General features: G+C 31.7%; 1 protein-coding gene across 1 annotated transcript in view; it reads right to left on the bottom strand.

Moving 5' to 3' along the window:
* Positions 1–13,493, bottom strand: part of LOC129219906 (T-box transcription factor TBX3-like) — a 68,991-nt gene that overhangs the window by 20,076 nt on the left and 35,422 nt on the right. Inside the window, exon 2 of the mRNA XM_054854221.1 lies at positions 5,463–5,730. Coding sequence (XP_054710196.1) covers positions 5,463–5,730 — 268 coding nt within the window. The remainder of the gene's footprint in view (positions 1–5,462; positions 5,731–13,493) is intronic.

Raw genomic sequence — 13,493 nt, 5'->3', positions numbered from 1 at the left:
AAAATATAATTAATTTATAAAACCAGTAGTCAAAACTTTCAAAATCACATTTAAATCTCTGGCATGCAAATTAATTTATTATCCATGGTCTTAACTATCGCGAAAGCCCCAAATGAATAATGCTGAATTCTTTAATTATATTCCGTTATATTTGTTAGATTTGTGTAAAAAAATCTCACTAATTTCTCTTCTTTAATAGCTATGGCATTCTAAATTATCATTTTAAATTTGCATACCACGGATAAACACAGTGTTTGAATTGAAAAGTCGCGCCATTATTACAGGAAAAGAAACACATATATACATAAATTCATAAAGTAACTACTCTTGACTCATAATTCAATAACAATTGCGTGTAAATTCTGTTTGTTATGCTCACAAATTTCTTTACTTCTCTATGAATAAAAAAAATGTAAATCAATGGACTGAGTCTTGAAGAAAAGCAGCAATCGTATTCGATAAATTATTCATGTTATAGATTCAAATCGGAAGCATTCGAAATGTTGTATGAATTGAATTGAAATTGTGCTTTTTAAAAACCATTGTTTCGTTACCGAGCCACTATGTAAATTTGAGTGCTGTAATCATCTGGAAAATTTGCAAATCTAATGTGTAATTTAAAAAACTTTTATTTTTGCGTGTTCCCGGCGAATAGAACAAGATGTAATGGATTTAAAAGCTACTATAATAGTTGTAAATAAGATAGTGATTATTGCATATCTTTGTATGTATAAAACTTTCTTTTCTGAATACATTATTTTCACTCAGAATAGAAAAGCTGAATAATTCAGTTCGAATTTCTTGTTCTAATTACTAATTTCCAAAACAGGGAGTTAAATAAACAGTAGGAAATCAGGAATTATTGTCTTGATATTCCATTAATAAACTTTCAAAACATGTATTTGCATTGCTTGGTCTAGAATTTTAATTACTAAAACAATTTGCAGTACACTGTTAAAAATTTAGGTTGTACGATGACTTTTGAGCATGAAATGAAAATGTATGAAGCGCTGTTGGCAGAAACACCGGAACTATAGTTTTTTTTTTAAAGTGAAATGAGATTGTTTTGAAATAAAAGTGTACTTATTCGATATTGTTTGTGATAAATATTTATAACTTAAAAAAAAAATCTTGAAAATTCTGTAACTCAAGTCTGGTTGAATGGTTGAACCAAATACTTACAGTACGATTCTCTAACGTTTAATTTAGTGCAATGTCGATTAAAAACATTAATCCCCCCTTCCCGGAATTTAAGCTTCGGATATTCATTCTAGACAGCTGTTCTGGGCAACTTTATTCAACAATTCAAAAATTTAGAAATGGAATCCATTGAAAATGAATTATTTGCCTCGTGCAACGTTCTCCTATCGGCACTTTAGCTAACTTTGAGCCATGTCAGAAATTCAATGAAAAATAACTTATTTTAGTAAAAATAATGCAACTTTGAACCAGTAACTAAATTTCTAAATACATTAACTTCCACTTGTTGCTTCTCAACATCCCATTCATAACACTCTATCAAGTTTTTCAATGCAAGAAAAGTGATTTCAACTGCTACTAAAACAGCTTCGAAACAAAAATTTCAAAATTGTTGAATGATGTAATCAGCTGTGCACAATATTCGCAGCTTCAAAATTTCTAAAACAAAGAGTTGAAATTTGATTTCATAACAAACTTGCCATTAGAATGCAGCAATGGGCATTTAGTTTTTTTTTTTTTTAATGTCAAATGCAGTGAAAACTCGTTGCAACGAAATTTAAGGGACTTCGAATTTTGTTTGTTGTAACGGAAATTTTGTTGCAATGGAATTCCAGCAAATGGTTATTAAATCGGGACTGAAAATTAATTTCTTTAAAACGGACATTTCGTTGCATTGGTATTCGTTGTCGTGGCTGTAGTTAGGTCAAAAAACTGGGGGAGGGAGGAGGTACGCATATGCGGCCTCTTAATTGTTTCAAACGCATGTTCCAATATGCAGAGAAACAGAGAGTAGATTTAGCTTCTGATTTAGCAGGGAGAGTCAGATTACTAGACCTTAGTACTAGTAATATAATTTTAATCGTAAGGATAATATTCAATCTGAAATAAGGGGTGTGGGAGAAAAAATGCGAGGGGTATCTCCTGACATTTTTTTTTTTTTTTGAAATTGAAGATGTAAAAACGCAGATTCAGGCTATATTTTAAGTTAGGGATAAAGGGAAGAGGAGGTCCGATAGCCTTCCCCGATAATTCCCCCCCTCCCAAATTTACATCGAACCCAAAAAAACATCGTACGTTATATTTGATTATGCCCAGAAAAAGGGTATCGGGGGCTCTCCCCCGGGAAATTTTCAAGATTGTTAATTGAAAAACAGATTTAGACGATCAATAGTGATGTTAAGGACGGAAGAGACTGGGGGTCATTCCCCGATAAATTTTCAAACTTCAAACTATAAGAACACAATTGCGGATTATTTTTGATTGTAACAGATAAAGGGGGAGAGGGGGGGGGGTCCGGGGGATAGACCCCGGAAAAAATTTGAAAATTGTGGTTAAAAAAATAAAGTTTTGGACGATCTATGGTGATATTAAGGAGAAGAAAGATGCGGGCACCATCCCCCGAAATTTTTTTAAATTGAAGCCTTAAAAACGCGGTAGTAGGCTTTTTTGTTAAAATTGAATGCACTGCCAGTTTCTTGAAATTAAAGCTTCGAAAACTTTATTTAAACCAACTGTCACTGAAGGGAGGGGGGGGAGGAGGGTTTGAAGGGGCTCGCGTACAGGAATGTTTCGCAACTGAAGCACTAAAAACGAGATTTAAAACGTTTTTCAATGAGGTTGGCGAGAGGGAGAAAACGCAGTTTTAGAAGAATTTTGGTAATGTTAATGTGTAGAGAGATTGGGAGTCCTTCAGTGGAAAATTTTCAAAATTGAAATTCAATTTATGCAATCGTAGGAGAATTTCAATACTGTTAGAGGGGTAGGGGGTTTGGCAGATCTCCCCCGAACAATTTTTTGAAGCCTTAGCAATGAAATTTTTGAGGATCTTCGGTAATATTAGGACTGGTTCATGAGACTTCAGGCAGTTTTTTTAAATAACAACCAAAAGACGAAATTTATTCAACCGTGAATGATGATGAATAATTAATTGAGATGGCGTTTCTCGGGGATTACGTTGAGAGCACTCTCATGGTTTTCGAAATTGCAGTCTTAAATACTTATGTGCATGCCATCTGTAATGACGTTAGGGAAAGAGGTGAGGTTATAGAACGTTTTCCCAGAATTTTTTTCGAAACCTAAGTTTTAAAAACTCACTTCCAGACCAGCTTTGGGGACGTAAAAAGAAGGAATTGAAGTTCTCCACTCTTACCTTCAGTTTGGCTACGTCCCTATCTTCATTTTAAACTTTAATTATTGATACAAATATATTGTGGTAATACTTTCTTCCAATTTTTCTTTTGCCAAGTACGGTTATTTGCTTGGATTTTCCATAGTAAAATTTTCAATTTCCAACATTTTTTTTGTTTTCTCGAAATACAAGCTCCTGCGGTCTCAGAAAAAGAACTTTTAACATTTTGAATCGATTTGTTAGTTTTCTGTGATACCTTGGATCCGATTTATTCCACTTCATTTTATTTTAAATGTTGCTAATGCATCTCTTGATTAAGCTTTGATTTACTTACGATTTTTACGTTCAAACATTTAGAACTACTGGTGTGAGTTTTCATCACAATTCTTTAAATCTCTCTTAGTATTAAACTTTTTTTTTCTTTTCTCTCTCTCTCTCTCTGTTTCAAATATATTTTGGCGACCCATGCATTTTTTTTCCACTTAGCAACGATTTTCAGGACAATATTTTTCATCAAAAACAAATTACGTATGGAAATGTTTCCGATGGTCCCTATGAAGCCATCCTATTTATTAATCTATTTTTTTTTTAAATTTTTTAACTGGAGAACCATGAAGGATGGTTTTGTATAACCAGGACCACCGAAAGATAAGGCGTGCACGTTTTGTCGCCGGTCCTCCATCCCATTATGCTAATTTTATTATATGCACAATACTTTAATTTGAGTCTGGCCCAGAGTTTCCGACTAGGCAGACATACCCACTCTGCGGCCTAGTGCGTAGTGCACTGAATACTTTTTTTTTGCATTAAAAATGTTAGTAGCGTACATTTCCGCGACCGTTAATTAGATAATCTTAATAAAAGAAAATTATGGATGTTCCTAAATTGTATTTTAAAATTGCATTTTCCATTCAAATTTTACAGAAAAAATACTTTTTGTCACTATTATTTCAATTGTTCATTTATATTTACTATTTTTTTTTTAAATAACGAAGAGTTTTCCTTTTTCTTCGTTTGTTGAATCGCTAAAAGGAAATTAGCGACCCCCGTGTTTCTAAAAACAGGGGGGAAGGGGGGTAGCCCCCCTCACCTCCCCCTTTGGCGTCGGTCCTGTTCGTTGTAACGGTATTTCACTGAATACTAAAACATTGATTATCAACCTGTGGTCCGCGAACAGCAGGTGAAAATTAAACTGTATCATTTTCAAACCCCGACGCACAAAGAAAGGGAGTTATAAATTTGACGTGTTTGTCAATCTGTGTATCTGTCTGTGGCACTGTAGCGCCTAAGCGAATGGGCCGATTTTGTGGAAAAAAAAATGCTCGAAAGGAGAGTTGATCGAGCGTTTTTAGCTAAGTTGCGTCTTAGGATAACATTAATTAATGAAGACATTAATTAAAAACCTCTAAAAGTTTTTTGCGATTTATGCAGTAAAATCATGCTTAAGAATTTGAAAATTTAGTTCCAAAATAAAGAGAATTTTGTTCTGCGTCTGATAGAATCTGTTTGGAATTTCCGTGTCATATAGAATTCGAATTATATCGTTTTTTTTTCAAAGTAGATTTCAAATTCGGCTAAGCTTTTATTCACTCAATTGGTAACGAAATTCATTGTTGACCGACAAGGAAATCAAACGCAATGATTTAAAATTTTTATCTGTTGCCAGTTTCTATTTGTTCACAAATATAAAACTTGTAATTGATTTTAATAGTATATGGCTTTTAAAAGGGTTTTCAATTTTTCCTCTTGATTCTACATTTGTGTCTCAATCGTTTTTTTATTTTTAATTTTTTATTTTTAGTTACTTGATATAGTTGTAATTAAATTAATCAAAGAAAACTTTTGGATTTATCTCATTTCTCTTATTATAATTGTTGTGAAAATATTATTTCTACCGTATGCGGTTCAGTCAGGATTCAGAATTGTATCAAGTGGTCCGCAGTAGTGAAAAAGTTGAGAACCAGTGAACCAAAAGATATGAAATATGAAATGACGCTAAATTTACCCACATATGATGTGTAAATTATCATTAAAACATGTTTTATGAAGACCTTGTCAAAAAGAAAATCATATTGAGAAAGTTATCATCATATTCTCCTTAAAAAACACACACACAAATCTAAAAGATACTTACGAATCCATGTTTATCTGAGATGTTGTTGGTGATCTTTAGTTTGTGGAAAGAGACAACTTTTTGCATCCACTGTTCACCCGTGGATGGACTGTCGGGATGAATGTACATCCTTTTGGGCATCTCCGGATCAGCTTTTCCCGCCACTACCCACCTGCTGTTGTGGAATTTATAACGACAGTCGTCTGCAGCCACGATGTCCATCAAAAGAATGTATTTTGCTTTTTTGTCCAAGCCGCTTACCCGAACTTTGTAAGCTGGGAACATGCGTCTGAAATAATAAAGAAATTGTTAATACTGTATTCGTTTTGTAACTACATTTTTCCCCCTAAGTCATTATTGTATTTCTAAGATATTTTCCCAAATAATATTAGAATAAATTAAATTAAATTCAGAAATCTGGTGGGAGGGTGGATCTGTATAATTCAATGATGAATTTTATTCAAACAGGCAATGAAAATTGCTTATAATAGTTATTAAGTGTTAAAGCTAGAGCAAGTAGATTTTAAATATATTCATTTTTCTTTGTATATTTTGATTTTAAGTACTGAGTATTAAAAAAATCATGACAAGTAAATGCATTTATTTTATTTTCAGCAAGCCGTTGTTTCCTTTTATTTGTAAAATGGATATACAAATAAATAATTACGTAAGTAAATTAAGTAGCACAATCATAAAGTTTATAATAAATGAATAAATAAGCAATAGAAGCTGATACTCATAACAATGTTATTTTCTGTTAAAAATCGGTATCAATGTTTTGGGATTTTTTTTTCAGTGCGGAATGAAGAATGTTACATTTTCTGATCATGAAAAGGTTTCTAAGAACTCCTTATTTCTCTTTGTTTCAAAACAAACCTTTTCTTTCTCTTTTTTTCTTTTACAATTTAGAGAAAAATAAGGAGTTCTCATAAACCTTTTCGTGATCAGAAAATGTAACATTTTTCATTCCGTATTAAAAAAAATACATTGATACCGCTTTGTAACAGAAAATAATAGTGTTATGTGTATCAGCTGTTATTGCTTATTTATTTATTTATCATAAACTTCATGATTGTTTTACTTAAAAAGAATCTTTTCTTCTTTTTTTTTTCTTTTACAATTTAGAGAAAAATCGACTTTTTGTAATAAATTCTACATTCACATGTGAAAAGAAGTTTAATTTACTTGAATGTTATAAAATCTTTTGAATTACATTTTATAAAGAAGGTAAATGGTTTTTATTTTACGAAAGAACTCGTAAAGTAAAAAAGTTTTAAGTGAAAGCAAGAATAAATAAATAGGACTGACAACAAATAAAAGCTAAAATGTTAACAATATTACTTAATGATATTAAGTTTTATCTGGGTGAGTTTGCTTGTTGGTTAAATATTCTAATTACTAATCATCTAATAAAATTTAATGGAATGAAAAGTGATGGACAAATTAAAAAAAAGGTAAATGAAAACCACGAGAATAGATTAAACTCCTTGCGAACGTAGCAAATTGCTTATTTACTGGATTTATTTGGATTTTTATTGAAAAGTACAACATTGAATACAATAAATGCAAATCAAATTACACGGTTTTAACAGAATATCTCGGCTAACTTGAGCTCTCAATTTTTCGAGAAAATGTATCGCAGCTTAGAGTTCGATAGCATGTACGAAAAATTAAACTATACTAACATGAATTACTCGGATAGGAGTAACTGCGGAAAAATCCCTAAACCAATATCAACAAATGAACAAAATGGCTATTTATCTTATTTGAAAAGAAATGTTTTCCGGTATTGCTATGTGAAAACAAAATTGCCTGTAACAATAAATATTATAAATCGTTTTATGACTCCCCAAGTACAAAAAAAAAAAAAAAAAAAAAAAAAAAAAAAAAAAAAAACCCAAGCGATTGTGATTAGTTGCACAAGTACTCTGCCTTAACGATTTCAAGATGGCAGCAGATGTTTTATTTTAGCGAATATGCTACCGTAGTCAAATGCGATGAGAACACATTTTCCAAGACAGCTGTCCAACTATAAATATTAATATCACATAAAACAAATAAAGGAAAGGTTATTATAGCACACGCTTAGCTCTCCGCCTATCAGGTTTCCTGTCCAAAAACACATATAACGAATTTCAAGTGTCATTTATTATGATAACATCGACCAATAACTGGCTTTAAAGTTTAACATTTTTATGACTTGTTTGTGTAATAATGTGAAGAACTGTTTTGCTTTGTTTTTTCTTTATGACCTCGTTATCGTTTATATATAGAGGCAGTAGTGAAAACAATATAAAATTAGCGTTTACAATAATTTCCAGTTTGTGCGGGGGTTTTGCAGGATGTACCTGGACGATTTACGATGGGCAGAGAACCTATAATCTTTACCCCCACTGGAAATTCTTGAGAAAAGTAGCTGCTACTTTTGTGGGCTAACGTGTAAAGAATAGATAAGATTGCAGAAAGGAAGTGAATCGTTAACTGCTTTCTACTAAGTTAATGGGAGTACAATGCGTGTAATTTCCTCTCCGAAGTTTTTATTTGAATACTTTAGTCAAAGAACATTAAAGTTGGCATTATTGGCAAATAAATGACTTTGATATACAAATACACTTTTAACTCAGACACACATGTATTTAAACATTGAGACACTAACGTGAGGTGTTAAATTGTTATTGTTATTACTTAAAAAAAAATATTAATGCTCTAAAATACATTCGCTGAAATACTATGATTTCATAATTCCGTCCTTTGTTAAAAGAAAATCAACGGTTTTTCGAATTAATTTATTAAACTTTGCATTTTAGTGCAAGCATGTTCTTATAGAAAATTTATTTCTACTCTGTAATTCAGTTCCTCTTACTTCACTTTGGGAGTGAATAACCAAGAATGGAAAAGAACAATATATTAGAAAACTTGTCAATTTTAATGTATCTTTTGAATTAAAATCTTGTATACAAACTGATTAATCATTAACACTTTATTAATTATAAATAGTGTTTGAATACTCAACAAAATATTGCGCAGTTTTTTAAATAGTTCTTTCAATAAAAAATATAATTACAGGTAGAAAATTGATAAGTTTGCATTACAGGGAATATCTATGCGTGTACAAATGTCTTTATTAGCAATCCTTGTAAATGTTTCGTTAAAAAAAAAAAAAAAAAAAAACTGAGCGTGAAACTTAAAATGTTGTATAACTTAACTGTATTTGTAATTACTTACCTAAAGTAAAGCGCAAATAAATTATAAGTTTTATCAGCGACTAAAAGAGAATTTACATTTCATTGTACATACTTCATTTTTATTCTTGATATTGGTTTTTCTTTAATGATGAGTTTATAAATCGAATTTATAACACCTTAGCATTGCTACAAATCTTGAACCATTTTATTTTCTTTTACTTGTTTATATGTATTTCAAGCTTACTAAATAACTAATTATATAAGCAACACATTTTGTGTTAAAATTTTGTAAACAATTAATAACACATAATCAACTTCTTTTCTTTGTAGTGTAACTATAATTATTTATTCATCTATTTATTCAATGAATTTTGTCACTATAATAGCAACACACTGCTGCAATCGAAACTTTCCACTTCAACAGAAACTGACACGTAGTTAGAACCGTTAATTTTCAAAAAAAAAAAAAAAGATTGGATTTTGATTACAACACGAGGAATTCCCCTTTATGATTCAAAAGAACTCTCCCCGTTGCTAATTGCTGTATTTAGACGAAACGATATTTCTCTCTAAATTGAAGGCAACATAGAAGCAAAGGGGTGAGAAAGTACAATTGGGAGAGGAAATTTTTATCTATTTCGGAGCAAGAGATATTACTTACTGATAGATGCTGCTAAAACTTGCCGATGAAAGCCTATCTATTGTTTCTACTTTACATACGTTCTACTCAAAACTTTAAAAAGTACACTTAAACCCCTTTGCTTCACACTGCCTCAATTCATCTTATCAATAACTCGGCTACCTTTGAATAATTGATTGACATGTTCGACGAAAATTTCTGATGATGTCACACCAGTTAACGTCACATCATTATAAAAATCTTGACTTCCTCGACAAAGTGAAATTCATTGTTTTTGTAATCCAAAACGCATCTGTCAGATTTCTCAGATTTCAGATGAACACACTAATCTCGCATCGTGCCCAATAGGGACAAAGACATGATCTTTTCCACTTCCAATAACAGTTCTTCGAAACAAATCTTTTTCGACCCCTCTGCCCCCGTTCCAAACCAAAAGACTGAGAAGATACATCAGAGTCTGCCATTTGCAGCAGAACTACTAACAGCGAGTATCATTAGCAAGCAAGGGCAATATCTACCAAGCAGTTAGCTGGAGCAACACAATGGAGAAAATATAGTGTCTTCCAACGGAGGCAGAGTTGGTTGTACTTTGCAACAATTTGTATGAGCAACATCGAAAACATCCGCTCTCGTCCCCAATGTTCTTTTTTCCTCCCCACCACGTCATTAACCCGTGTACAGAACCTCCCCATACAATACCTCGAGTTTGAGGGAGGGTTGCCAACTCCACCCGGAATAATGCAATTAAAGGTGGTGTAGTCTCTGGTGGGAATAAATGCAATTTTTTAGAGAATTGTGTAATAAGGTCTGCGGAGATTTAGACACATGTTATGGTCGGAAGGAAGCAACAGGTATTATTACCACGTGTTAAGTATGAGCGCAGATGTTGCTTTTGCTCATTAGAAGTTCTTACATAATCTTGAAGCGACAAATTTCAAGATTTCAATGCCACGTTCTGATAAATGTTATAATGCTAGTTGTTTAACACATATAATGTGCGGAGGAATGAATTTTACTGTATGTTACTGCATTAATATATCTTCATTAGGACTTATAAAGGATTTTCATCGTAAGTTCAATCGGTCAATGCATGGTACAAATTGGATTAGATAGGAAACAGCAGTATAGAGAATCATTTGGATTAGTCTGAAATTTGATGAGCTTAAAAATACAGTTTTCTATCTATTTTCCAATTAAAAAAAAAAAAAAAAAAAAAAAACGGGAAAACTCCGAAAATGTGTAATTGGAAGGGATTCCACCAAGTTTGTTTTTTTCTTCTTTTGCATTCCCTAACGTAAAATTTTGTAATTGTTTTCAAGCTAAGTTATTTACAAAAATTTAGCTGAAAGAAAATTCAATGAAAAAATTTGAATTGCTAGTAGATTGCTTCAAAAACAATTCTTAATAAAACATTTAAATGCTATAGTAAACACGTTTAAGAGCATTATTTTCGGGTTCATATTTAATTTTAAGGCTCCGTATTTCAATGCCAGGATGAAAACGACAAGAAATATTAAGTGAATCTTATGGTAATAATTACAGTAATGTATCTGCGCACAAATAGCTAAGATTGAATTTATTGATTGAGAGAGAGAAACAAAGTTGATTATGAAGAAATGTATGAAAATAAATTAGTTAAGACAGTATTAACTCAATTAAAATTTCAATAGCTTGAAAATCCAACAATTAATTGTTTAATTTTGTAAATGGTGGAATTATTTAAAAAAATGTGTTTGCTCGAGATCATTAAATGGTGTTTATAGTACAAACTAGTATAAGTTGAATCGAATATTTTCAAGTTGTGGGTTCAAGAATTTATAGGTTTTAAATAATAATCGTAAAAGAATTAATTTTATGTGTCAAACTTTTGTGTCTTATCGTGAATTGATTTCTTTAGAAGAAATAAATGCTAAAAGTTTGGATTTTATACTATATGTGGTAAAAGCCTCTTTTAAAATCAACCGCTTAGACTTTTAGGAATAAAGTCTTTCTCCTAATCATAAATGAGTTCAGATGCATTCGAAGACTTTTTTTTAAATTCAGTTTTACAACATTCATTGCATCGAAAAAAAAAATCTCTAATCCGTTTTGCTACAATGGAAAATGTACAGAAATAATAAAACAAAATTATTCCTTGATCTCAAAGGATGGTTCAATTAAATCAATTTTTAACCTCAATTTGCTTTTCCAGGGAACATGCAGCAATGAAAAATTGCTCCAAGATTTTAAGTAATGTTTCAAATAATCAAATTTTTAATCTCAATCGAATTTGATTTACCACAGATTATACAGCAATAAAAACTACTCCCCTATCTTAATTGATGTCTTTTAGTTGGTCGCATAAAGCAGTCAACAATGATACAATGTGTAAACCGAAAGAGAAATTAAGACAACTTTTCCAAGAAAGATGTCATCTTATCCATTTCAATCTCATGCCTCTAACCACATCTGTCAACCGTCAAGCTGTACTCTTTCATTATTGTGTTGGAGTTGGATCTGAAGCAACTAGCCTGCGTCGACTTGCCCATTACCAGTGGTGGCAGTTCCATTCCATTTGTTCTGAACCCTAAAACACATGAGGACACGCCAATTTAAATGTCAGTGCCATCTGGCGGGGACAAATGACACTGATCAAAGTGGCCACGATTCCGCTAATGATGAGAACTTGGAGGGGGTAGGAATGCAGGCGCCGCAATAAATACTAGGATTTGGGAAAAAGGCTTCTTCAGCCGTGAAGGTACCATTTTGCAATTCGTGAATATTTTGTTCCGGGCGCTCTGGATTGTGTTTAATGATTAATGACGAATAAAACGTCGGAATGAGTTTTTTTGATTTCGAGTATTTATTTTTACCTCTGCCTCAGCTTCATGCAACGTAAGTAGACTATGCAGAAGAATATGTAGGATTCATTTGAAAGAGTTTACGGTAGAACTTCTGGGTTCTCAGACGAAATCGACTGCAAAGTTCAACAAATTTATAGATTTGTTAAAGGAGCTCAAAAGAAAAAGAAAAAATCTTCATTCTGCGCGAAACTTGTCTCTGAATACTTTTTTGAAATTAGGTTGAGAAAATACAAACGCACTGCTTTTCTCTCTATATTGTGCGGTTGCTAACTGAATTTTCAATTTATTATCAGAATTTCCTACAAACAATATTTTTACTTAGAGAAAAAACACCTCCTTAAAATATTTGTTAAAACTACAAGAGTTACTTGCAGTCTTGTTTGTCTCTCTTCCGATACAATACAATTTTCATTCTCATAAATGATAATAAAAACAAATTTTAAGATACTGAATCAAAGTTTCGTGAAAGTCACGTGACGTACTATTATTATATTTTGCAGTTCATAACTTTTGCCACTTTACTGGCATTATATTTGAGTGGCACTGTCATAGTGCCAAAGATATAAGAATTAGAGTAGCTTATAATGCCTTAGATAGATTCATGATTTAGCTATTGGTAGAATTAACAAGCTGACTTCAAAAAGTATGAATTTGTAAAGCTAGTAGAGAAATAGAATTATGAAGGGTAAAGAAGTTTACTGCTATGATCATTTTTGAAAATTATTTTTATACTGGATGGCTACAACAATAAGAAATATAATAATTAAACATTATGAATATTGTTACTGAAGCAAACCAAATGTTTTTTCGAACAGCATCACCATGTGTTCCTGCCAAACTAAGGCACCAACAACAGCAAAAAACAAAATTTGTAATCACTGCGTCCAATTACAATAGGTTATCGAAAAGATGTATAGACATTTTGATGTGTAGAGTCATTTGGGATAACTTGTAGCCACATGAGTTAAGTTTGCAATTTCACATTTATTAGTGTATTTTACTTTTAAAAAAAAAACTCTGGCGGGCTCAATGTTGCACTCTATTGACAAGGCTACAATATCAATTTTCTACTATTAATTTTAAAAACTAAGTTGACAACAATATACACAGTTGATTGCCTGATCCAACAACTCTGATGTCAGTGTATGGGAGCTACTCCTAAATGCCAAATAGCAGTTGTTGAACTATCCCTTAAAACATTGTAATATTCCTTGCAATATAATAAAATATGAAAATCTTGTGATGTATGCAATGAAAACGGGGAGTGTTCAAATATTTAATAATATTATTCTTATCATTTAAAGTTGCACAATTTTTAGGAAAATAATTATTTTACATCACATAAATACTTCTTAAATTTTCTTCAGTTTTGTAGAAATGGATA

The sequence above is a fragment of the Uloborus diversus genome, chromosome 4 (genome assembly GCF_026930045.1).
Source record: "Uloborus diversus isolate 005 chromosome 4, Udiv.v.3.1, whole genome shotgun sequence".
Classification (NCBI taxonomy): domain Eukaryota; kingdom Metazoa; phylum Arthropoda; class Arachnida; order Araneae; family Uloboridae; genus Uloborus; species Uloborus diversus.
Note: the sequence above shows the minus strand (reverse complement) of the source record. Positions and strands in the feature narration are given on the sequence as shown.